Genomic DNA, 26,967 nt, shown 5'->3' with positions numbered 1-26,967 from the left:
CAGTCCACCAGGACTTCAGACCTGCTTTTCCATTCATATTAGATTTACAACTGCGCTGTATGGCAACCCGCTTCTAGATCTAAGGAAGCTTCAACAACAGTCTGTAGTATGGAAGCCACTTGAAAAACAACAGTTACAATGAGTCCTTCAAAAAGTCTCTACCCTTTTATCAAGCAATAACGTTAAATTGAATTAGAGTTTAATAGTGATGTACTAACCTGCTCACTTCCCATCCATTTCCATGTTGTCAAATTCTATCTCTTGGATATAACTTTTTGATTCTGGCCCTAGACACAGGAAGATTACTATACTCTGGATTGGTTGGTACTCTTAAAGGCTTCACCATTACATATGAGCCTAACAAAAAGCTATTTTGTCTATGCATATTGACTCTTAACATTAAAGGTTAACATTAAGAGCTTTCAACAGCATCTTGTAAAAGTTACAGAGACTAGCTGAGCATGCAGAAAGCATTCCACAGAGCTATCCTCTTCCCTTCCTTTATCTAGCTATTTACCTTCACAGCCTGATCTTCAACAGACTGCAGTATTAAAGCAGCAGGTTTCCATCCTGCCTGCTGCTTTCCTAGCATTTGAAGAAAGCAGAATATAGAAGCCTGGACAAACTTAAAATGTATATCAAATTAACTATCTCAAGTATGCATATTTGGTCCACTACAACTAAGACCTGCACAGAAGAACCACTTTTAGTCTGAACTATTAACTTGAATATTGAAGGTAAGATCAGGTAAGTTGTCTTAACTGAACACAAATTTTCAGTAATAATGTTTCAAGCTTTGAAATAATAATGTACAATCATTATTTCAATGATTCAGATAATTCTCCAAACAGTAGTTTGGAGAACCACGTCTCTTCTATAAGCTTTTATGCCCTTCTTCTCATGCTTGGATTCCCTCTTCTGTTTCAGTACTAAACATAATCTCCTAAATTGGATTAGCAAATAACACAATGAGTATGAGTGCAGTGTTTCTCAGTAAGAGGAGTTGCTCAATCTAATTGTGCTTTGTATTTTTGACAGGCCATGAACTACATAATTTTCTGACCTAAGTATATCATAAATATCCCCCATTTTTTAAAAAGCTGATTAAACAATGAATTACAAGCAGCAGTTTAATTCATATGTCTAATTTAAATTAAACTGTGGATTTAAAGGGAGTTTTAACTGGAAGTTCACTGTACAGACTGTTAACCCAAAAAAGGTTACCAAAAAATCATTGTTTTTAATTATGGTTAAAGTATACCCACTGAAATCAACAGCATATTTAGTTATCATTCCATGTTGTCAATGAGTCTATTTGAATTATAATAAATAATCTGTTACTATATTGGGTCTTGATAATAAAATCAGATATTAAAGATAATAAAATCTTCTGAAGCCTCATTAAAGATATTAAATAAGTGGCAAACTATCGTTAAATAGTACAATAACTATAATTAAAAGTCTCATGTGACAATTCCCTCCTGTTGTTATTGCAAGAAATGAAGAAAAGTTTAGCAAACAAATTGGAATTGTATCCTATTAATTTGCTGCCGCCCTGTGGCCACTGTTTTCATGACAACTAAATAAAAATAAAAGCAATGTTCAATTTTTTGTATAATATTATTTCTCTTTATATTCAAATATACAGCCAACTATTTTATTCTAGCCTTGAAGCTTTGAGATAGTCTTCCAGGGTAGCTTTACTCAAAGGAGACTGCAATATTTATTTATTTACTTACTTATTTACTAGGTTTCTAAAGTTGCCCAACTCAAACAGTGATGTACAACAACAAAAAACAAATACCCCTTCCCCAAAACCCACATAACATCAAAACATGTACAAGATATAAATATAAAATACAAAATATAAAAATGGTAACCAAGAACCATAACAGATCAAAAGGGGATCACACTCAACTAGCCCCTATTGTCTGGGGGAATGGTCTAAAGCATATCAACAGGGTGGCTGTTACTAGATTAGACCAACCAACTCAGAAAACATCATAAATAAGGGATTTGATGTAGTGCAAATGCATTCCTTGCCACTATCATCATGTGATGACTGAGGGTCAATGGTAATGGTGAAAAACAGTAGCCCCCAGCAGAACAGAAACGAAAGACCAGAATCACTATAATATATTGTCGAGTTCCAACTGCATGAGGAGATCCTGAAGAATAACTGATGATGACATTGAAACTATTGAGAGGTCCAGTAGAACTATAACTTATTCAGTTCCTGCACAGGTCGTTCATCTAGATAACTAAAACAATCCAAGTGGGATCTTTATAGGACTGAAGACATTGCTACAAGTAAGTATGCTAGATGCTGATGCTTTGCTTTACAGTAGGTCACTCTCTCATTTAATTTGTTTTTATTAATAGAATTCCTTAAAAAGACAGGTAGGAGGGAATAGTGGACACAGAAGGATTTTCCTGGGGAACATCAGTGCCTGCAGACTCTACACTACTTAACCCCAAGGTATGAAATAACTGGTGATTTTCTTAATTCCAAGACAGGACAATACAACAATGGTAAAGGACCAAAAAGCAGTCACAGCAGCTTTGTCTTTACACTTTTTTTCCAATACAAACCAGTTTCCTTATAAATAAGAGATTGAAATATGATTTAATTATGGTCCAAAGCCATGGTAAAAGAAATCTGGTTTGCATTAAGTATGGTTTGCTATGCTACACAGTTCATACAAAACTACACTTATTATCAGCAAAGGAGATAGAAACTTGTTCCAGAAAAGGGAAGACAGAGCTTGCATTCCCAAGGCTGATTGCTGATTTTCAAAGCAGAGTTTGCAGGGAGCCAGTTACATCTGTACAAGGCCAGTACGTTTATTAATAACAGATGGAAGAGAAGAGAACAGGGAAAATATCCTGTAGAACTGCAAAATATTTATTTTTTGAACACAAAGTATGCAACTCTGCCATGAAATAAATATATTAAAAATGCAACACTTAAATTTTATTGCATGAATTAGACACTTCTTTATACAAACACTAATCTTTAATTTGATCCAAGAAGATGACTAATCTCCATTCTATCCACAGACATACAAGTCTTAAAAAGTACACAATGGTGCATTTAATGTATAAGTGATGTTTGAGTAAACTCAAAACTTCATAGTTACATCAAGGGGATCTAAACTAAAAGCAATGGATTAAAAAAGAGTTATTGAAGCAGTGGAATAGAAATTTCAATATAGTGTGTGACTATTATTAAAAAAAAGAAATTGAATGCTAATAATCACTGAAAAGGAACATGAAAATACAACTGCCAATATGGTTTGCCATTTGATATATCTTTAGTGTGACTACAATGGAAATATTATATATTGCTTGGTCTAGTTAAGTGCCATCAAATCAAGTTCAACTGCTCTGACTATGTGCCTGCCATCTTGACCTTAAATTGCTTTTGTATATACACACACACAATCTGAAGGAAAACAAAAGTATCCTGTCTTTAATAATAGCTGGTTGTTCTTCCAAGAATTTTATTTTTCAAAATTTATCAGTAGAATTATATCCAGCCTCTAATTGTGCAACTCAAGATGCTCCCATCTTCTATCTTCCCCATGACAACCTTATGAGATAGATTTGATTGAAAGAGAGTGACCAAAGTCAACCCAGCCATCTTTTCATGCCCACAGGTAGACTACAACTCAATTTCCCAGTTTCTAGTTCAGCATCATCACCACTATAGCAAACTGGCTCTAAATTTCTTTAATAGAGCTGTGAGAAGCTTTGATGGTATGCCTCAACTCAGTGAAGCACCAATCAAATCATCCTATCAAAGATGCGTAAAATGAAATGGGGACTTGCTTAGAAGCAGCAAACTGAAACAAGTGGCTTCAAAGGGCTTCTTCATAACCATTTAAGGTGCTTTCAGTGGGTTTTCTGTTACTTCTGGGGTTGTTACACAGCACTATAACACAAGACAAATCAGAAGAATAAAGGAGAGATGTACCATGTTGTGTGGTTGAGAAAGACTCTTGGCTTTACTGTATGTTTCTCTAAAGGTAGAATATATATCACAACTTCACTTACATGTTTGAAAAATGCTGGGGGGGGGGTGAATGGTGCAATGAATTCTCTGGCAATGATCCAAGTACCAGCCAACTAAATTTTACTATCTTATTAAACGTGCTGCCTATCAACATTGTTTAGGATAGCAAGGCTATTATTTGAACTTCATTCATTTCAGGGCTTCACTTTCTCAGCTTTCAACTTTTTAATGTGGTCAACCATAAGCCCTTCTCTTCTGCTTATGAAATGATACACTTCTGTATGGCTCTGCCAGCACTTCTGAGAATTCAACTCAGCTCTCAGCTTCACTCAAGACAAATAAACTGTGATTCATTCTTGGAACAAACTTTACTTTTAAATTCTGAATGACTGGGACAGATGTAAGTCTTTCAGAAAAGAGTGAATAGGTGCCAAGGGGCTGACATAAATGTTTTTAAGAATAAGGGATGGTAAGGTTATGAGTGCACCTTGTGTATCGCTCAATTGTATTTCACTGTATCAGCCTGCTTCTGCTGCCTTTCACTAATAACTAAAATGGAGCAATGTCAGCAAACCATAATCTTGGCACAATGGAATACTGCCACTAATAAGGGGCCAGGTTTGCCAACTAATTATGCCAACTCTTCAAGAATTCCACAAAGCCCAATGATCAGAGACAGTAAAGCTACATTGCTTGTGAGGAAAAGGCAATTGCCCTTCCAATCTTGTCCAAAAGTAGTCAAACTTGGCCCATATACCTGCATATCCTGGGACATCAAGGCCCCTGTCAGCCAGAATACTATCACTACTGGGTGGCATAAGCTAGCTAACCAGCTATGCCAATCCTAGGGGCACCCTAGAAACTCAAAAGCAGCAAAGAACTCCAACCTGCAGGAGCAAGTTAATGGTAATTCATTAGTGTCATCCTAAGACTGGTACTCCAGAAAGCGTACAGAAAAATCAGAGCTAATTTTTTACAGGTGGTCCTCATTTAATGCCCACTCATTCAGCAACCGTTTGAATTTACAATGGCGCTGAATGTGTGGTAGTTACAACCAGTCCTCAGAGTTCTGGACATCGCAGCCCCCCACCAGCCACATGCTCACAATCCGGGTGTTTGGCACCCAGCTCACGATTATGATGTAGCAGACAGCCACAGTCACATGATCGAGATTTCCGATGTTCCCTGCTGGCTTCCCACAAGCAAATGACCCATGCAGTCCTCACTTAATGATGCAAGCGGGATGCTGGAACTGCCATTGCTAAGCAGCGCCTTCATGTGACACTGCTTTTATGACCACATCACTTAGCAAAGGCAATACCTGTCCCAAGTGCTGTCATAAACCGAGGACTACCTGTAGTTTTAAAATCTTGCATTTTTCAGTTGGAGTAAAATGCTTTTCCTCTGGTTCTGAACAATTCAGAGATTTTGCTGAACAATTTGGAGCAGTGGTATCCTCAGGATTCTGCTACTTCCATCAGGATGGTGAAAGCAGTATTGTGCTGCAAGCTCCACCCCTTTTGGGTGTGCATGAAATATTGCAATGCACATGCAAAAGAGGTGGGGCTTGCGTTATCACACTGCTACTTTTGTTAGTCTGTATCCCACTTCTAGAGACACCACTGATTTAGGAGCTTCTGTGCTGTTCTCTCTTCATCTCTGCTTTTAAAGAGATGTGAGGCAGTATTTCAAAAATGTATTGCAACGAAACCATTCAAAATATCCACTGAAACTTGGGAGGCGTAATGCATCCTATGATTCTTGCTATTTTTATCCCATTTGGCCCAAAACTGAATCTAGCATTACATTCTATAGAGGAATCTTTTTTTTAAATCCAAGTCTGAATTGGCTCAAAGCCAATCAGTGTGCCTCAGAATCTCTTTGCAGACTTGAATCATGCCCTTTTTGTATATTAAATTTCAATTCAAATCAAATCAGCCCTGATTCATAATTTCTATGCTTTAATCTCATCCATCCACTTACCTATTATCTTTTCTTTCTACTTCCCTCAACCTTGCTAAGCAAGCGTAGCTATTTTCTTGTTTATCATCTGTTCAAATCATATGTCCATAATATTTAAGCCTCTGCTTGCTGATTATCACCTCAAGTAATCTCTTTTTATTTAGAGTGACAATGAAAGAGGGCCATCATCCTATTGTGCATTATGTGACCTTTCAGAATGCACCTGACTGGCCATTGTGCAGCATAGAATGCTGGATTAGATGGACAACTGGCTAATCCAGTAAGGCCCTCATTTGCTTACTAACTACTGTGAAGCCAAAAACCAGAGTCAGTTTTATTGTAATTAGATCTAATACAGACCTGATTCAACACCCTGTTTTTTTTTCCAGACGATGTACAAGCAACAATGAGAAGCAAACACAGAGTAACACACCAATCTCACAGGTTCCCTTATGTTGTATAATATGGCAGTAAACAACAGAGTGAATATCAATATTTTCTTCAGGTAAAAAAGGCGATAAGGGAAAAGAACTACATTTAGTTATATCACCACAGGACATCATAAAAACGATTTGAAATTTCTTCAATATAGCACAACAGAATTCAAACTAAAAATATGATTTGGAATAGTCTCCCACCTGATATTTGGGGGGCCCTACCCTTTTAGTCTTCGGAAAGGCCATGAACACCTGGCTCTTCCCCCAAGCATTGGGCTAGGATGGGGTTCAGTAGTGTGGGTGGTTATGGTGCCTTGATGGGAAGGGTACAATGTGTTTTATGTTATGTTTTTATTAGTTGTTGGGAGTTGCTTAAGATCATTGTGTGAGATAGGCAGCCATATAAATTCTTTAAATAAATAGAATCAACAGTTGCAATTAAAAAAAAAAATTTCAACAACTCACGTATTCATTCCAAGCAGCCATTTGAAGCAATATATTGATAAACTAGCTACTATTAACATTCAGAATGAAAATCTTTTGGAGAGACAGACAGACAGACAAACTTACCATTCAGGCCCAAAGTTAAGTGTTTGAGTTTCTGCTGCCATTTTTGAAAAGTATTAACCTGAAAAAGAAAACACAGGAACATGAATACATAACCTCATAAGAAGAGATGAAAAAATAAACTATACACAAACATGTCCAACTGCATCAATATTCAGAGTTGATATTCTCACAGTAAGATTAGGGAAGAGCAGAATGAGAGCTTGCAGTTCTTCCTTTTCATAAAAGGGAAGATACTGGCAACTGACTTCACAGATCTGAGGAGCAGGGCTCCTACATGTGGAAGAATGACAACTGTTTAAAGTATCAAAAACAATAAATGCACAAAACACAGTTTCCACTAAAAGTCAATCTTTCAATTTTCAACATTAGTAATGATGCTCATTTTAAAAGAACTCACATTAGCTCAGAAGAACCCAGCATTACTCCCAGCGCCTTGCATGATGAACACAATTTTTGTTTGCTACCAATCCAATTCTTCCCACCTTAAATTTTGGGGTGGGGGTGGAGAGAATGTTTGTCATATCATGTTGGGCTTGGGAGAACACAAGTAGTGAACCTCTTACTCTCTTTCTTTGTGTTCCAAAGCATAGCACTATAATGCAAGACAAATCAGAAGAATAAAGGAGAGATGTCCCATGTTGTGTGGTTGAGAAAGACTCTTGGCTTTACTGTATGTTTCTCTAAAGGTAGAATTACAAATAAATGTCTTTATTTCACATACTTCACAAACGACCCTTGATCTTTTAGCCTATGGCCTCCAGAGTTATTGGGTTTTTTCCTTCTAAGTCAAATAAATGTAACAAACAATATAAACCATAGGGATATATGGGTGCACTGGAAATTCATCACACAGATAAAAGCAGCGTGACTCTGCTATTTCTTTTGGAGAAAATATTCTGTTGTATTTTTCTCTGAGAAGTAATAATGCTCAATTGAACATTACCATTTATTACACAACACCCCCTTTCTCTCATACAAAGAATATAAATGTTACTACCTTCTTTTGAACATTCCCATATTTCAAACATTAATAATGTCATATAAAATATTAAAAATATACACAAATACATATATATTCACTGGGTTTATACATTGTGCTAAGACATAATGAATTTGCTTGGGTTTGGTTGAGCGTACCATTCTGATATATTCAATGCACTATAATCAAACAAACCCTCACAGGGCTGGATCCACAGAAGTATGAATGGAATTCTGTCATACAATGGGGTTTTTAATATATATCAAACATACAGGTATAGATAACCTTACAGTTATTCACATTATGATAACCGTCTAGATTACTATAATACTACATACAATGGCCCATGGGAATACTATCTTACTCATCAGAAATCTTTCCAAAATAGAGAAGGGTACAAAGCTCTTTACCTGCTGTTGGATCAACAAGATAAACTGAGGATACTCTTGGTGTACTGCCACCATGCTACCCAAAAGCCATCCTGACCTAGCTGATGGAGGTAGTCTCACGCGTGCGTGGCTTTATCATCCATTCTGAGACTGCTTTGGGATTTCATGGCCTGCATGAAAACCATCTATCTCAATATTACTTAGGGAAGGATACATCCTTTACTCTGAAAGACCTTTTGAAAACAACATTGCTCATATTCGTGTTGATATGAACATTACTTTTGATACACTGTATGGTGAGGCTCTACTAATGGTCACTTGTGTCTTAGTCACCTCTTATCTGGATTACTGCAATGTTGGAAGAATCCCCGCCCCCACTTAAATGAATATATTTTACTGAGTATTGTTTTATATTGCTGTTTTTTATGGGTTTAAGTATAGTTATGTATGTTATTGCTGTTTTAATTGCAAACTGTCTCAAAATATATGAATGTGTTATATAGATGTATTAAATAATAGCCTAGAAACCTCATTTGACCAAAAATAGTAGAAAAGTTATTAACTGGAACTGATACAACCACATATTACATTTCTTCATCTGCACTAGCTGCCAGGCTATTTTCAACTCTTAAGTGCTGATTTAAATGGAACCTCACAACCAAGGAGAGCCTTTCCTTTGTATTTACCCACCTCACCTACTTGGTGGGGATTGCTAGAATGGGGCCTGCATAAGGGCACTTGAAGGTCTGATCAAACTAGAGGTGTCTATGTTAAATAGAATGGTCAATATTGTTTTTCAGTTACACAAGTAAAAGAATTCATTTTAGTTAAAACTTAATATTGAAATTATTTAAAAATATGGTCATTTGTAGATGACCCAAATCCTTCTGATACTATATACCAGGTTTTGCAAAGGTTACAACATCACATTTGCTGGGACAGCCACAACTATTCTCCATTCTTTCTCTCTGAATCTATACTGCCTATCCCAGAGATCTTTATGCTCTTGGAAGAAGGGAAAAGGTAACACTAGTCACATGGGGAAAGTAAACAAATCATAATAGTAAGAGTTGGCATGAATTGTTCATCTTTTGGTAAAACAATCATGATCAGATAGTAAGTGGGGCTCTTTTAAACCAATCCTAATGGTTCAAGAATTGGATGGCTCTTCACAAGCCCTTGCCCTGAACTCAGGAGAACTCAGAGTAGAGAAACCAACCAGAACCTAGAAAACAGCCTGGACTTTCAAAGAAGAAAAAGGTGCTGAAGAATCTGCCAGTGGGAGAGAAGAATCCCCACATGCATTTTGCCTCTTAGACTTCAACAATGTGCTCCAGCTTCCAATATCTTCTAATCAATTCTCATTTTGATATGTGAAGGGTCTGGATGGCCACCAGCAATTCCTGCACTTGCATTGAGGGCAATCCTTGCTATATTAATCATTCTGAATAAAGAAAAGGACTGAATGATAATCTGTGGCAGATCTGCAAAACCATGAAGGGATGCACAGTAGAATAAGAAGAAAGGTTCTTGACAATCAAGCCTGAAAGTCAAAAGCTATAAATATATGGTATGACAATCAGAAGATTGTACAATTTTGGTCACTGCATCTGAAAAAGAATATTATAGAACTTAAAAAGATGCAGAAAAGGCAACCAAAATTATTATGGATTTAGAGCAGCTACCACTCAAGATACTATAGCATATAGAGCTTTTAGTTTGAAATAGGTAAGAGATGAAAACTTCTTTAAACTTGCATCTCTCTCTTTTTAAGAATTTCATCATTTCCATCCAACTGCTTCCTCTGGACCCATTCAGTCTTCTTTCACATACTTTTTGGCAATACAATCCTCATTCGTTATCTTTATATCACAAAACAATCTTAAAGTATTTTTATATTGGCCACTCACTTCTGTATTCAATCGACATACATTCAGCACCCATATATTCCTGACTCCATCTCTTCTTATAATATCACATATACTCTTAAGTATGCCATTCAATTTATTTTTATGTTTCTCTTGGCATACACAATTCATAATTCCCTATAATCAGATGGGAGAAGCATGCTCTTATTCACAGCTATTTTCACTTCTTCACTACTCCTTGCAATAGACTACATATCACCCACTACCTTTCTACCAGCATTTATGCATCTTAAAAGTTCTCCATTCATTTCTTTTTATTTAATAAGCATCCTATGAAAATACACAAATTAAACTCCTTCACCATTTATATTTAAGTTTACTTGTTCACTCCATTTTCCATGTCAAGCACAACTGTCTTAGTCTTTCATACATGAATCTACAGATCCATTTCCCTTGCTGAATAATATATCCAACATTTGCTGCAAAACATTAGGTTCTCAGCCAACAACATGCTACAGTATAGAAATGTCCCCAACCAATACAACTCTAATGTTACCACAAAAATCCCTTATATAGTCATCCCTATGTACATTAAACAACCAAGGGGACATCCGTACATACTTGGCTTACTCCATGCCCAATGTTGAACCGTTCTATTTCTTCTCATGCATGCTTTACTTCCATCACATACCTCTCTCACTCAGCAACCAACCTTCAACACTGTATTTGCACAAATCATACCTCATATAAAACCTATTCACTATCATACTCTAAATCAATCAACAAATGTGCAATACACTTTTTCACATCACATTGATAACTTTCTCAATGCCCTGACCAAAAGCAAAAATCTATCTGTATATCATTTGGAAGAAGCTATATTGCACTTCCCAAATTGTGTTCATTAGCATTTCTCATATATTTTCAATCTTGCTACATTTACCTTTGTACACAGGAAAATAATGACATTTTTCCAATTGTCAAGTATTAATGTAGTCTTCACACACACAAAAGTTACAAATCACTCCTTTAGTAAACCACACCCATATTTTAACATTTCCCCAGTTACATTATCTATGCTTGCACCCTTATAATTTTTTAACTTTCTCAGAGAATTTATAACTTTCTTTTCATCAATTTTTCTTGAGCAATAACATTTACAGCATTTTAAGTTTATTATTGGACATATTACTATTATTTCTAAACAAATCTCTAGTGTCCTTTTCTATATATTCCATCACCACAACTCCACGCACTTCTATGGCATTCTATAACATAATTATTTTCACTCTATTCCAAACAGCATTCGCATTCTTTTTCCTCATGTTCATTTTCCATTCATTTTGTTGGGAGAGTAAATGGTTAAAAACATTTTCATACAGACTTATTTTCTCTTCCTGCAAACCATTCTACTTTTATTCAAATTTCTTTCACTTTTTTCCATTTCTTCCATGCCTATATTTCTTGAAGAGCTATTCTTGAAATCAAAATAATGATCTGTCCCACATTCAGAACTTCTCATCACCCCTGTATCCTTCACTAATTCTTTCAAACTGTACCCACAGACAACCAAATCTATCCCACTCTTAGATTTATTCTTTTCAGGTAATCATATGAATTGATTTGTACTTAAAGTATATATACAGAAAGAACAAGCTTCTTTTTCAACAGATACTTGTTCTTGAGATTCTGAATAGCCAACAATTTATTTTTTACTGTACTCTCATCTTTTTCATTTATATCATCTAAAAGAATAATTTTTCTTTCAAGAGTGTGTTCATTCACCAAGTTGTGCAATTTTGGGGGCATCTCATCCCTAGTTCTTCTATTAGTACTATTCATGATAGCATAATATGGAACTGTCATCAATCGATTCTTACTTTCATACATATCCACAACAATATAGACAACATAGATACAATATCATACTGTATAATATTACTGTATTAAGTAATAACGTTCGCCTTTTATAACATAGACAACTATAATTTTGCAGCAACCATTATAGAGGGTGTAAACTCTCCAAAGGCTTTGGGAAACTACATGCAGCCCTCAGGTTCTGGGTTATGCACCTCTGGATTAATGTGACATGTTACTAATGAAACTTTTTGGCCTCTTAGCAAGCCAGTTGGAAACTATGTTTTTTCTTAGGTTCTAATCCTTAGTTGTTTATTACAGAAAAGCCCAAAATTCTGTTCTGATCATATCAAACAAACTGTGGAAGGAGCTATCACTCATAGACAGAATGAAATGGGAGAAACCAAGTTTGCATGATGTGAAAAGAAAGCCAATGTGAACAAATAAAAAAAAAAATTGCTCACAGCCTCTTCACGAATTTTTTAAGATAAAATGTAACATACATCTTCTGCAAAAGCAATTAAAAAGATTGTCTCTTTAAAAGGACTGGGGATCTTCCATAAAAATATTTTGTGGAGTTCAACATACCATTAATCTACACCAGAGGTGGGCAACTGCAATCGGCATGCAGTCCAGCTATCTCTGCATTCCCTAGAGCCGTACAATATTATTACATCAAAATTCAGAGGCCAATTGCTGGAGCAATTTCCTGCTGATTCTTGGAAGAAAATGAAAAAAAAACCACACACACGCATTAAGGCTCCAACAGAATGAACATCCCTATAAAATGTTAAACCCTCCCAAAACACTAAGAGCTCACAGCCTAGAGTTAAACCTATTTGTGAGGAGGCTTGAAAAATCAATGTCCATAAAGATCCCAAAATTGTTTATTTTCCTTTTAAAAGGGAAGGCCTTTCAGACAGTCCTCATGCTCTGGTCACCTCACGATTGGGCTACTGCAATGCACTCTACATGGGGCTACCCTTGAAGATCATCCAGAAGCTACAGATGGTTCAAAATGCAGCAGCACGAGTAGTAACAGGCACTTCTCGCTATGCCCATGTGTCACTGCTGCTATATGAACTGCTTTGGTTGCCAGCTGGCTTCCGGGTACAATTCAAGGTGCTGGTTGTTAATTATAAAGCCCTTCATGGCATAGGGCCTGGTTATCTGAGGGACTACCTATGCCTCATTGTTTCTGTCTGCCCAGTATGTTTGGGCAGAATAGGTGCACTCTGAGTCTCTTCTATTAAACGTCGCCATCTTGTGGGACCAAGGAAATGTGGCTTCTCTGTCACTACTCCTGCCCTGTTGAACAGCATTCACCAAAGATACAGATGGCACCCACTCTCCTGGGCTTAGAGAAAGCCCTTAAAACCTGGCTTTGTTCCTAGGCTTGGGGTTAATGTGGTTGTGGGCCCATTGTGTTTTTATTGTTGCAGTTATTTTTAGTCCAGGCTTTCTCATTTTGTTTTAAGTTTTTAATTGTTTTAACCATGTAGTGGATTTTGTAAGCCACCCAGGGTCTACTGGATTGGTTGGCCATTTCATGGATAATTTTATGGATGAATAAGTAAATAAAAGTCAATACTTATAATCACTCAACAGACATCACAATCACATTTTCAACCTAATCTATAATTCTTGTACTAAAACTGATAGAGTTTTAAAAGATATATGCTCACTGTTGCACCCTTCCTGGCTTATGGTATCAAACTGGAAGAGACTGGATAATTTTTTGGATTATCAATACTGTGCAGGACAAAGCGAAGTTTCACTTTTTAAAAATGAGGCCATAATTAGTATTGTGTTTAGGAAATTATCCACAATCAGCTAAAATGAATGAGCATGTGCAGAATGAGCAATCCTAAGGCTATTACAAGACAGCATTAACAGTTGTCTCATTGACATCGTTGGGTCATTATATTTTATCACACTGATTATAGTATCTTATGAACAAAGGAGAAGCTCTTAAATGTTTACATTCATGGTTGGACATATAGAGTTCCATAACAGACATGAGCATGTTTAATGGCACAGATGCTGAGCTACGGTATTTAATAGGGTTCAATTATTGTAATTTACTTTTTTGTACAAAGCAGATAAATTAAATGAGTGAACTATGGAGTAGTGTCAACAGTATGCTTACCTGGTATGGAACAGTGTTCGTTAAAAACCTAAGAATATTTTCTATCCCTACCAAGTATCTTGAGGATATAGCTAAAAGATATTTAACAGATTTATAAAGGCACTGGACAAGCTTTATGTACTCTTGCAGAAATCTACAATTGTGACCATGTGGAATATGAGGTTCAATTGAGGTGCACCTAGCATCAACAGGCTTCTGGAAAGTAATAACAACAGGTGGAAGTTTTGGCTAATATAGCCTACTTTATAAATTGAAGAATGTTAGCTGTCCTTTTGAAATCTGAAGATTTGACTGCTGTACTGAATAAGGTATACTGGCTTGTCCATGAAGACTATTTAAAAGCTGTTATCAGTAAGTAATATTATAATCTAGCAGTTTATATGGAAAGACAAAATACATTTAATTACTTTTATGTGTGAACACATTGTCAGCTTGTTTCTGAACCTAATTTAAGAAGCTGGCACTGGCTTGTAAAACAACAAGGAACTATATTCCTTCAGCACATTCTTTTCATCTCTCTCCCCAGTCTCTCAGGGTTCATAGGAAAGAATCTTTCAAAAGATGGGACATACATCTAACTATCATTGCAAAAAGAAGCAATGTTAGCTTAATAGAATAGGTCTTTGTAGTCCTCTCAGAATTTTGAAATTCCCTTCAGGATAAATACTTGTTCAGAAGACACATGGCATATGTGATTTGTCAAGCATTAGAAGGTTAAAGTTTTATTGCTAGAGTGACACTGGGATATATCAGGGACCACCCTGCCAAATATGAATCTGAAATGTCTAGAGACGGCCTCTTAATGTTTCCTCCCACATTTGAGCTTAAGCATCTATCCTTCTCTCATTCAGGAAGGCCCTAAAGACAGTTTTGTATCAATGGACCTTTGGCCTATAAGACAACTGTTGCCACCTTCTCTATTATAATTGGTATTGTGATTGTTTTTAATGTTTGAGATACTCTGTCTCTGGTTTGCTCCTTATACACTACCTAATCTCATTGATTATAGCAGTGTATACATATTGTCAAATAAATAAAATGACAAAGTCTACAGCAGACTTTCAATTTATTGTGCTTTTAACACTATATGAAGATTGAGAAAATATAAGTAAACATTTGATTTTTTTAGTTTTGTTACATAAAAATAATTTAAAATAGACTGAGCATGAATAATATAATCCAAACAGGAGTTCCTAAAATACGTCTGAAGTTGGACTGTTCAAACCATTCAATTTAAAATGCCAACTTCTAACCTTGGATTCTAAACTTGCATAGTTCAAACACGTTACAGTTAAAGCTCATCTCAATTCCAAATCATGACACAGCAAATTGTGATAAGCTAAAACAGAAGGAAACACTTATTATCTTCTCCTTATAGCAGTAGAAATGAAAAGAATGTTAATTCACATATTTACTCGCCACACTGTAGTTTAATAGTCTGTCCACATGTAACTAAATATCTCATACATATATAACTGCTATGTGGGAAAAATATCAGATATTCAGTAGACCTAGCTTTGCACTTATCTCACATATTTTACATTTAAAGGAAACCAGTTTCTTAAGCATGTTCTGATATTTTCATATGAAAATACCAGGGAAATACCTGCAATACTTCTGGCTTTTGAACTGCATGTTTTAAAAACCATCCAGTTCTCTCACTGTTCAACCACATTTTGTCATACTTTGTTTTCCAAAATTGTATTACGTATCCTATGTCCCAAACCTATTTGTTTGCCTGTGTTATGTTCTTGATTATTATTTAATCAAAGATGAAGTTTCTTTCAGCAATCAGTACTGCTAAGCTTTTGTGGCATATTCCCTATAAGCTCATTCAGTGTCCATTATAGTTATTGCACTGCCACTATTATCACTGAGACCATAAATTAATTGCTATTTTCTAAAATTTGGGTGATAGCCTTCAAAAAACATATCTATTCTGCCTATGCATAATTTTATACCCATACCTTGCTGTCACTTCACAGTTGGCTAGGCTCACATACTGTACTAAGCCAAAACAGTTTGCTTTATCTTAGTGTGTTGTATGAATCCATTCGCTGAGATTGTAAGCTATAGCACATGGTTTTGTGTGAACCCAGCCAATTAAGGTTTAGTTAGAATCAAGGATAATACAATATGTGAGCTAAGTCTATGCCTACCTTACATTAGCTTGAATGCCTAGTACCTAATTGAAGGGAATGATTTTTCAGTTAGTTTCTTCCAGAATGTATGGCAAATTTAGCCTAACAAGCTAGTAAGAAGTTATTTATTTCTGTTGCATTATGAGAATTCCAAAATCAGGCATGTGGAATTTAGTATATCTAGTTCTTTCACAAAATCTATTCAACTCATTATAGACACAATACATAAATTAAACATATAGAAACAATAAATAATTGTAAACACAAAGCTATTTTCCCCTTTTGAGAATTCACCAATACAATCTGTATTTGCTTAAAGAATTAATGTTTCTAACATTTGTGTACAGTATTAAGCACAACTGCTTGTCATTCTTCTGACCTGTATTCTGACCATTACTTGAAGTGGCAAGAGTACCAAACATTTCCAGCTTCTCTACAATCACTAGACTAGTGCATTATCAAAAAATACACAATCATCCATTTACACTCTACTATGTAACTCACAGATATTGAATGCCATTCTTATGCTCAATCAATTGGTCAACAGTTCCTCCTTCTTGGACTTCGTAAAATGTGTACTTGGAAAATAAACGTTTTCCCAAGAAAACTAGACCCAATCCCAGAAGAAAATAGCACAATTGTGTTATGAGGTGAAAGAGAAGAGATACAGCATTTGGGAATATTTACACGCTTTTCTGTGATTGCAGAGCCCAGTTTTATTCACCCAGCCAGACTTAGAAATGTTATCAATATGCCGCATGGAGACGGAGAGGCCCATATCTGCTTGGTGCTCGGTCAGGGCCAAGTAAACCTTCACCTCACCAAAGCTTCTTTTCGCTCACCCGTACCTGCAAACTATCTAGTAACTCATGCCATAGCTAATAAACCCCAACGCCAGTCTCAAGCCCATTTCGCCCGTCTCCAGGCGCTTCCCCGGATACGAGACATATGGGAAGCCGGTGCTCAACGAAAGGCCTAGGTGTGTTCAGGCCAAAAAAAAAACCATGGCAATGAGCCGAACACAGACCGGGAGAGAAAAATGGAACCTCGGTAAGAAGTCGCACCTGAAAGAGAAGACACAAGCCTACCACGAGCCGGTTTACCTGAGGTCGCGGACGAAGAGTCTCTCGGATCCAAAGCCAATCCTCAGCCCCAACAACACAAGATGGCTGCCGCGCCACCACGCAAGGTCATGTGACCTCAACGCCGTGGCCCAGCCCCTTTCCGTAAGATGGGTAAGAGGAAGCAATTCGCGGAGCGAGGAAGAGCTTTCGAATGCGGGCGTCTGCAGTAGCTTGTCAAGCTCTTTCTTTTTTTTTTTTTTTTATCATCGTTTAACCCGCGCGAGAGGAGTTACTCTCCATTTTGACGACACAAGAGCTCTCCAACAAATTCCTGAGCTATAAATCGTGACTTATGCTTCATAGCGGCTGTGTTCACATAACACACTACGGCAAACCAAGCAAGCCGATGATGGTTTAGCGATATGGTCATATTGAAGAATTCCCTCTGCCGAAGAGGAGATGCCTTGCTCCGTCGTGTTCTCTATGTCTGTAAAAGATTTTTTCAGTTTATCTGGTTGCCAAAAAATTAAAGTCACGTATGTCTGGTATTTTCTGAATTTGTATTACATTGTGTTAGGATTTAATTTTCATCGCAAAATGCTTTGAGAGACTCCGTGGATATAAGGTAGTTTGTTTTCAACAACATGATAAAGGATTCTCACACAGCACGCTACGCTGGTCTTGTATTGGAAAAGCACAATAAGTGGAAAAGGCAAATTCCAAGAGCAATGACCACTAGATACTTCCAAAACAGTTCAGTAATTTTGTAATCATATACGGCAGCTGCAAATTATAAGATTCAACCTGAATGTTGGTCATCCATTCAGGCAAAACTATCTAATTGTTCTGGCTTGGTTTCTGTCTTCAAGCAAGAACAAGAACCTATAATTTTATTTCAGGACAGATGGAGTCAGGATTTCAGAAGTTCACATACCTGGTTACACCCAGTTTGCCCATTGTATCTTATTCTTTACTGTCATCAGTGCAATTGCCAAGTAGCTCCCTCTTTACAGATACTAACTCTGGGATTACAGCTGCTATCGCTTTTTCTTTTCTAGCATGCAGTCTTATTTGCCATAATGCATCTTGCTTGTATATTAACAGTGGCACTGTTGGGTAAGCCTTTCTGTCCTCTAGCTTTATACTTTGTGTTGCAGAGGGAGGAAGCAAATAGGTTCAGAGATGCATTCCAAAGACTGCCACTTTCCAAAAGGACCAAGATTTCCCTAATCTTAGAATTCACAACTCACAGAGAAAGCATTTCAAATAACTCCTGCATCCATACAGGCCACACATGGAAGAAAGTAGCTTCATATTGCTATATAGAGCCTGAAAAGGTAAACACAAGCAATTTAAATGCAGTTTCAGAACTGAAAGATGTGCTCCATGTAGCCAGTCCAGTTTGTAATCTAGCACCTGTGTTTTGACCCACTTTTTTGAGAAATCAGTATTTTCAGATTGGAATGGCATATAAACCCAAATAAGGAAACGTACAAAACAATCTCTAAAGGATGTATTGCACTAATCTAATCTGACCATTGCAAGTTTTAGGTAAATGCAACCAGATTCTGCCTAATTTATTACAAGAGTACCAATATCAGCTGATAGGAGCTAAATGTCACTTGTATTTAAGATTTGTATTTTTCTGTCTTTGATCTATCAATAGCACGTCTTTCACTTCATTTGAAATGCATAGACAGGTGCAACTTGGTCAGGATGTTCATTTTCCATTTAGCCTTTGCTTACAATCATCAGTGTATTAGATTTTTTAAAGATACAGAAATGAGACCAAACACTCTTAAAAAAAGTCTTTGCCATTTATAATGATATTTATATATTTATTTCTTCATGTTTTTGTAGGAGCTTAAAGTCACATATAAACCATTTCCTTCTCCCATTTTCCCCCAGAGCAACAATCCTGTGAGATTGGCAGGGCTGAATGCTTATGACAGGGTTTCTGTGGTTGAGGGTAAACCTGGGTCTCCTGGTGCCAATCCAATACCTGAATGACTACATTACATTGGCTGTGAAAAATTGTTAAAGATTTATACAACCTTTCCTCCAGGATCTCAAGGGGGCAAATAGAGCACTCTCTCCTCCTATTTTTCTGAACAACTCTGTGAAGGTGGGCTGAGAATGTGTGACTGGCCCAAAGTCACCAGTGAACTTCTGTGGCTGAAGGTAGGATTGAACCTGGGGCTCCCTGGTCTTAGTTCAGCATCCTAACTGCTACACTGTGCTGGCTCTCATATCTCATATGGATATCATATAAATAATTATAAATAATGGAAAGGTCAATACAAATAGCAAGGTATTCTTCTACCCTCTGCTAAACAATTTTTCCTTACCTTAAATTTCTTTTCTTCCTTCATTATGCAGGTATTTAAAATGGTAAGCACTTGCATATTCATAGCTCACTTTCCAAGGAGTAATTATATCACTGATGCATGCCAGTAGCAACCGATCTGTTTCCTTCTCCTCCACTGCCATCTTACAACAGCTTCCCAAATGACTAAAATAACTGCTGAAAAACTCCCCTCCCAAATATAACTCTGTAATTGTTACCCCATTTTATTTTACTCACGCAAAAAATTAACCAGAAAAATGGTCATAAGATGGAATAAGATTTAAACACTTATTATTAACCATGCAGCAATATTGATTCTGCGGTGGGATACAAATTCTGTAAATAAATACTGATACTACTGCATAGTCAAATAGAAAAGTTTTTTTGAACACTCTTTAAAGCTTCGGCAAAAGGAAAATATAACTTGCAAAGACAAAGAGGAACTTTATTTGCTCCAATTGTTTCTTCCATTCCATTTATTGACTGGTATTTATGACCAATTTCTACATGGCCAATTTCTACAACTGACCAATTTCTACACTTGCAACTCAAACATTAATACTAAGTTCAAAGATAATCCACTAGGTGGAGCTCAAAGAAAAATAGTTTAAACATCTTTCAATGAAATGTGCTATAATTTACCACTTAAATTTCCTCAGACTGTCTTCCTGTCTCTGTTTTCTGAAAGGTACTTGCAGTAAACAAGGACCTATCACAGAGTTTAAGAAGGATTTCCAAAAACATGAACTTTTTGTTTGCTTTGCTAGAAAGGGATCTCTGAAGCTTTGATGGCTGCTACCTCTGAAGTAGACCAAATCAAGAAAGCTAATTACAGGCCCTTTCATTCAACAGAAGCTTCAGAATGGTTGTACTAGTACATACTAATTCAGATCAAGTCAGAGCAATTTTATAAACAGTGGAAACAGTTGGATCAATGACATTGCAGTCAAATACTAAATGACAGAACATATCAAAAGTAAATGAGAACAGCTCAGTCTTGGGTTCATGAGTATTAAGGAGTATCCTTTCTGGGTTCAAGCCAGATATATTCATGTGGTTATAGCAATAATGCTATGTTATTGATAAAGCAACAGAGTTAATGGGAATTCCACAATTATACTTTAGTTTTGATCTTGGAACTAAGTACTGATTCATATTTTTCAGAGATAAATGTAAACCCACCTTCCCTGAAGGAGGCAAACTTTACTTTGATACAGGATTTCAAATTTAGCCTCTACCAGTCTTATTTACATAAGTTTTATTTACATATGCAACACACACACAACTTTGTGATGTATAAAAACTTTTATTATAAATATTTTTAGCTAAAACATGCAATTTTTATCAAATATAGTCTGTGGACTTGCAAATACAGTTTTAGTTTCTAGCAATTCTTTTACCCACTATTGTATATTCAACAGGCTGCTTTTTATTACTTTGCACTCACAGTTTAGTATCACAGTGTAAAAAGCTAAATGACAAGTGAAAACAAAGAAATAGATGAAATATTTGTTTGCAATCCGATGTCAAGATTAGTAAAGCAGCAAACATTTTTCTTCTCTATATATGCAGACATATACACAGGTGTAAATTCTGTATAGAGTACAAGCTTGTTGAACTATATTACAAGTTCTGCTTTGAAATCTATTTTTTCTTGCAAACTGAAACTGTAGGAACTGGCAAATAATTTCAATATTTTATGAAAGTGGTAACTCTGCAAAAAGGAGTTTAATTCTCAATAAGGATTCACAAGTAGTATAAGGATTTCCAAAGTGGAAAGCCAGCATGCCCTAAACTATACTGCTCCCTTCATCTCTTATTGATAGACGTTTCATTACTTCTTAAAACTCAATGACTACAATACACAGAAAGAAAAAGGAAAAAAGGCTATGGTCCCATGCAGATGGTACAAAGGAATGTGACCACAAAAGTACAGGCAGAAGACCTAAGATCAGAATTGTTCCTTGCTTTGTTACAGAGAAAGAAGAAAAAACTGAATGATGAATGTTGTATCCTTGATTCATTCAGCACTCTTAAATAGCAGCTTGGATCCAGAAAAGTACATATGGAATTCCACTTGTACAGTATGGATTTCCTGCCTCCTCTTTACAGCTGCAGCCTCTGGTGTCCCTTGAACATTTTCTCATGACAGTCATGGAAAAATTGAGAGGTACTTAAGATCTAAGTGGGGGGAGAGGCTGAATCAGTAGAATGAAGAGTTATGGCTGCCATTCAGGTAATAATATTTTTGGATCCCAGCCAAAATCTAATAACTGGAAACTCCCTTTATCCCATCTTCCCTTAGTACCACCATCAGAAACTTGTTTTATAAAATACAGATCACTTAGAAGGAAATCAGGGATTGGGACATTCCAGCTTATCTGAGAAACAAGGTCTTGTTGTTGAAAATAAAGCAGAACCAAGCATTATATAGAAAGAAATTCTGAAGAACATTTTATAACTGTTTTAGCAGGGTTGTTCAGAATGACGAGGGAGAAAATTGCCAATATTCAATTTATTTATCAGGAGCTCCAATCTTCTGCCAATGGGATTCCATTATTAGGATATTTAATTCTTCTAAGCAATTATTATTAGAACATATGGCCTATTTGAATCACATCTAGCATTTATAAACTTCTGAATGCCATCATTGGTGGCATATCCTCCAGCACCTAAACAGGAGCTTCAAAAAGAAAAAGAAAAAAAGAGGCTTCATATCACTTCTGTTTCCATCTAGGTGGTTGTCTAATCACAGACAAAGCTTGTAAGAATGTACACCAATTTCTGGTGATAGGTTGTTTCAATTACTGACTGAACGCTGACTTGAGTTCTCGGAAGGCTGCTCTGCGATGCCGTCTTTCCTCTTCCTCACGTTTTCGCTCATCTTGTTCTGCTTTTATTTCTGCTTCAAATTTGCTTGCTGAAGACAAAGCTTGAACCTAAAATTCAGGGATAGAATGGTAATATTGTTATTTATAAGTAAATCCCACTGTATTCAATGGGGTTTATCTTATTGTAGAGGTGCACAGCTTTTGCAAGGACAAAGATTGCACTAAGTCTTTGAGTAGCACTGTAAGGGCCACATTCCATGGCCAGGACAAATATTTGATTTGATTTAAGCTAAGTTAAAGACATTCACTTTGTATCATAATTTTCTCCACATTTAACAATTTGTGGCAACCTTTGGAAAACCCCTGGAGATCCTACATATTTTTTTTTTTTACCTTTGCTTCAAAAAAGTTTTTGGCTCCTTTGACTCCCTCAAGGGCCACATCTATTTCAGAGAGCTTTGCTAAAGCCATCAATCCACTGTCTTCTTCAAGTTCTCCAGCTGCAGCTTTATGGAAAATCAGCAGAAACTAGGGAAAAAAAGACAGTGGGAAATTATTTAGAAAAAATAAATGGATAAAATTAAACTCTAAGTCTAAGATTGGAGATTCAAAAGTAGCGTTCTGTATTTATTCAGAAAGTATACTTGTTTAGGGTCCAAGTAGATAAAATAGATTTGTGGCTGGATCACTCCATATTTAAATATTTATCTAAAAGCTCCCATAACTACAGTAACTGTAGACTATACATACGGAGGACACTACGCTGGGGAAGACTGGGTTAACATTTTCCCCCCATGTCACTTCCTTTACTCCTCCCACCCCAAAAGTTGGCAGCAGCAATTGGTATCTTTGAGCAGCTGCTTAGTACTCCAACAGCATCAGATAGCTGTGATACAGCCAGCACTGTAAAATAGTTCCCATTAATCCTTCACAGTAACATTGCTTTAAGAAGGAATGGAATTAAAAAGAAGCCCCTTTCTGCTGAAACACTGCCACCACACCCTAGTAAGTCCACTAGGGCCTACTAACAGGACGAGACCCACCAGAAAGATGTTTTGTCCAAACTCCTCCACAAACAATTAAGAGGAACAAGTAATACACAGCTTCTCTAAGGAAGGTTATTAAAAGTAAATAGTTTATGGGAACAGAATGAAGAATACCTGTATACATTTTATCTCCCTTATTCTGATGAGAAACCTAAGTTGACATTTGAGAGAAGACCAAAACACTACTAATTTTTAGAATGGTATCATTTTATTAAAAGTTATTGCTTCTAGTTACATTATATTCCAAATGTCAATGGATTTAATATGTATTTCCACTTTATTTATTTATATATATTTCAAATTTAGTCACCGCCCATCTCACTCAAAGAGCAACTCTGGGAGGTTTACACTTTACATATGGACAGATTATAAACCCTTAGCAGATAAACTACACAATAATTTACCAAGTTTTACAGACAAATTCTGGCCACAACTTTTCCTATACATAATTAGTACTGATTTCACTATTATTTTGTGCAAACCTCAGATTTTTTCACTAGGGGACAGTAGAATCTAATGATTCCAATAACTACATCCTTTTTTTAAAAAAATCAGGAAGTTAGGCATCTGGCAGAACTGTTTGTTCCCAAGCTTTCATTCTCTTTTCCCAGCAGCTTACTAATATAGCATTTGAAATAAAAATTTAAAAACTCACTAAATGCCCCAGGGATGGGTGGGAGAAGATTACAAAACTGCTAAACTGTTACAAGCCATAGTTAGAATGGGTGTATTCACCTAATCACTTAGTACTATTTGCTGGGCCAGTACAGTACTTAACAATTCCTCAGTGAGTCACATTCTCTGGCTCAACATGCCTGTAAACAAAGACTCTGCCATGATGATGAAGTCATTACTCACTACAGTACAGAGGCTGAAGGCTAAAGTAGGATGGAGGGACTGAGCTGCTAACACATCCAATCTCTGGATTCTCCTCTCAGCATGTTATTTTGCTCCTAATATTAGACAATGTACAGAAGCTTTCATGCAGTGGGAAAAACATAAACAATTATGAAGATGTCTTATTGTAAGAAGTTGGCAATTTGATCCCCTTCAGTATTTTGGAATTGTTTCCCATAACATCTGGAGGACATCAAATTTTCTACCCGTGTCTTATTTCAAGACAAATCATGAGTCATCCTATCTTAATATTGGATCTTCCTCCATGGCATGGTTCAAGTACAATCTACCCATTCTTGAGCTGTCAGAAAATTAAATCTGCATAAAATGTATTGTCTCCACTGGCAATACCTATCCTGCCTCCATAGCATCTGTTCTGGCTTACTGCCAAATGGTGATGCCCTAATTTCAGTTGTGCATAACATGTTATGGAAAGCCATTGGTTGAATTCTTTCTCATTTATATATATTTTAATTAGAATTTTTCAATTCAATAAAAGTATACAAAATTAAAAGATTAATAAAAATATATAGAAAATAAGAGAAAGGAAAAAAGAAATGAAAAAAGAAAATAGAATTACAACTTCCACCCTTCTGTTGAGTAATTGCCATCTTACTCTTTCCCCTTCCTCTTTGACCCTCTTTAATCCCTAAATCATCAATTTCGTCTTTTCTTCTTTCGACAAAAAGTCCATATAATGCTTCCAGCCTTTTAAAAAAATCTTTATCATTTTTTCCCCTGACCAAACTGTTCAGCTTTGCCATTTCAGCAAGGTCCATCAATTTTATAATCAAATCTTCTACTGTGGGTATCTCATTGGCTGAGCCCTTTCTGAATATCATCAACTGGTAGGAAACTCTCTGCCAATCCCAAGCCTACTGTGATTGATGGATGACTGATAAATGCCTATGTGGCTGAGTCATCTGTCAAAATCAGGTACTTCCCAAGCCATTGAACAGTGATCAGTGGGGTGAATAGACTACTCAGTAAAATGGGACTCCAGTCTTGCTAGGTAGCTCCCCCAGTGTGACAATAAGCTGTGCAGCAGGTTTGTTTTGACCCCAGGTTTGGTATTTTTTTAAAAAGGCTGAGCCTGCCTCAAAACAATCTTATCAAACAGCCAATCTCCCACCTTTCAAGCAACTCTGGCAATTAGTGCTGGGTGAGCTTGTTTCTGCTATCAAAGTAAGGCCCACCTGGCAGCTGATTGCCTCTCTTGCTTTATTGGGCAACTCACTCGCCCCATCAATCAGATGACAGGTTCTTTTAACAGTAAGTTTTGCACTCTTTCAAAACTGTGGAGTTTCCTTCTGGAGGAGAAAAAAAAGAATGGCAGCAGAGGAAACTGCCTAGAGCCAAAGGAATAGTCAGTAAAGTGTGTCAGAATATACTCACCATGACACTCTCATGGGTTGCTGCTGGCTTAATGGAGAAAATACTACTTTAAACCAGAGCAGCTAAGGATGACTTAAGCCTGTCTCATTCATGGGCTGGGGATATGAAGAAGGCAAAGTCAGGAGAATATGGCAGAATAAAGAGGTTGCCAGGACATGTTCATACCATGGTTAGATGGAAGTGGGGAAAAGCCCACTGTACTCTGGTTGGCAACAGCCAGCCAAAGTCTTATGCAGAAACCTTAGCCAGCTAACTGTAATCCTTCTACTGTATTATCCTTTTAATAAGAACTGAGCATACATATCATTACTGAGACCTAGGTGGCTAAGGTGGGAAGGTAATTTCTAGCAGTTGTACACATACTGATATCTTGGTGTCAATACAGGCTCAATATTTGGAGAGAAGAAGTTTTGATGGCTGACAACCACAAAGTCGCTGAATGTCATCATGTCAACCCTTGTTTCAAATTATTGTTCTCATCTCAACATGACAAAGTTGTTCTTGACTGTGGGAGTTTTTCTCTCTGCCATAGTTGCCATTTCAGGAAGCAGCCATGGCAAGCCCATACAGATAGAACAGTATAGTTTATTTCTTGATATAAGGATGACAAGAAACTGCCCTGCATAAGAAACAAGCTAGAATTGGTAGAAATGCACTGATTTGTACAAGAATTTCCTGGGCAAGCAATATGAAGCTGTTGTCAAGACTTGGAACATTTTAAACATGTCCGGCTTCTAGAACCCTGTCTGAAGAATGTAAAGTAAAAGTAAAAATAAAATAGTTGGCCAAATTAAAGCAAATTTCCCAGTTTCTGCATGTAAATAATGCTCATTACCTCTGAGTTAATGGATTTTCTCCATTTCACTGGTCTATCTTATTCATGAACAAACAGAACTGCATTGCAAAGAAGCTGGTACAAAGATAACGTTTAGCAGTTTGTCCATGCTGGCAACCTTGTGTCAATAATGTTTTACTAACTGAAAGATATATAGAACCTAGCTAACTGGGAAAGTATTCCAG

At 36.6% G+C, this 26,967-nt stretch overlaps 2 protein-coding genes across 3 annotated transcripts in view; both read right to left on the bottom strand.

Moving 5' to 3' along the window:
• The window catches only part of GIGYF2 (GRB10 interacting GYF protein 2), a 91,788-nt gene extending 74,234 nt beyond the window's left edge, over window positions 1-17,554 (bottom strand). For both annotated transcript variants that reach the window (XM_007429372.3, XM_007429373.3), the window contains exons 1-2: window positions 17,471-17,554; window positions 6,985-7,042 (exon numbers count right to left, since the gene is read on the bottom strand). In XM_007429372.3, coding sequence (XP_007429434.1) covers window positions 6,985-7,025 — 41 coding nt within the window. In that variant the 5' untranslated portion in view covers window positions 7,026-7,042; window positions 17,471-17,554. The remainder of the gene's footprint in view (window positions 1-6,984; window positions 7,043-17,470) is intronic.
• Window positions 17,555-21,064: 3,510 nt separating this feature from the next.
• The window catches only part of EFHD1 (EF-hand domain family member D1), a 34,206-nt gene continuing 28,303 nt past the window's right edge, over window positions 21,065-26,967 (bottom strand). Inside the window, exons 3-4 of the mRNA XM_007429375.4 lie at window positions 23,003-23,137; window positions 21,065-22,717 (exon numbers count right to left, since the gene is read on the bottom strand). Coding sequence (XP_007429437.2) covers window positions 22,583-22,717; window positions 23,003-23,137 — 270 coding nt within the window. The 3' untranslated portion in view covers window positions 21,065-22,582. The remainder of the gene's footprint in view (window positions 22,718-23,002; window positions 23,138-26,967) is intronic.

Source organism: Python bivittatus, unplaced genomic scaffold, assembly GCF_059951505.1.
Source record: "Python bivittatus isolate LINGU-HERP-01145 unplaced genomic scaffold, Pbiv_v1 ctg000980_np1212, whole genome shotgun sequence".
NCBI classification, from domain to species: Eukaryota; Metazoa; Chordata; class Lepidosauria; order Squamata; family Pythonidae; genus Python; species Python bivittatus.
Note: the sequence above shows the minus strand (reverse complement) of the source record. Positions and strands in the feature narration are given on the sequence as shown.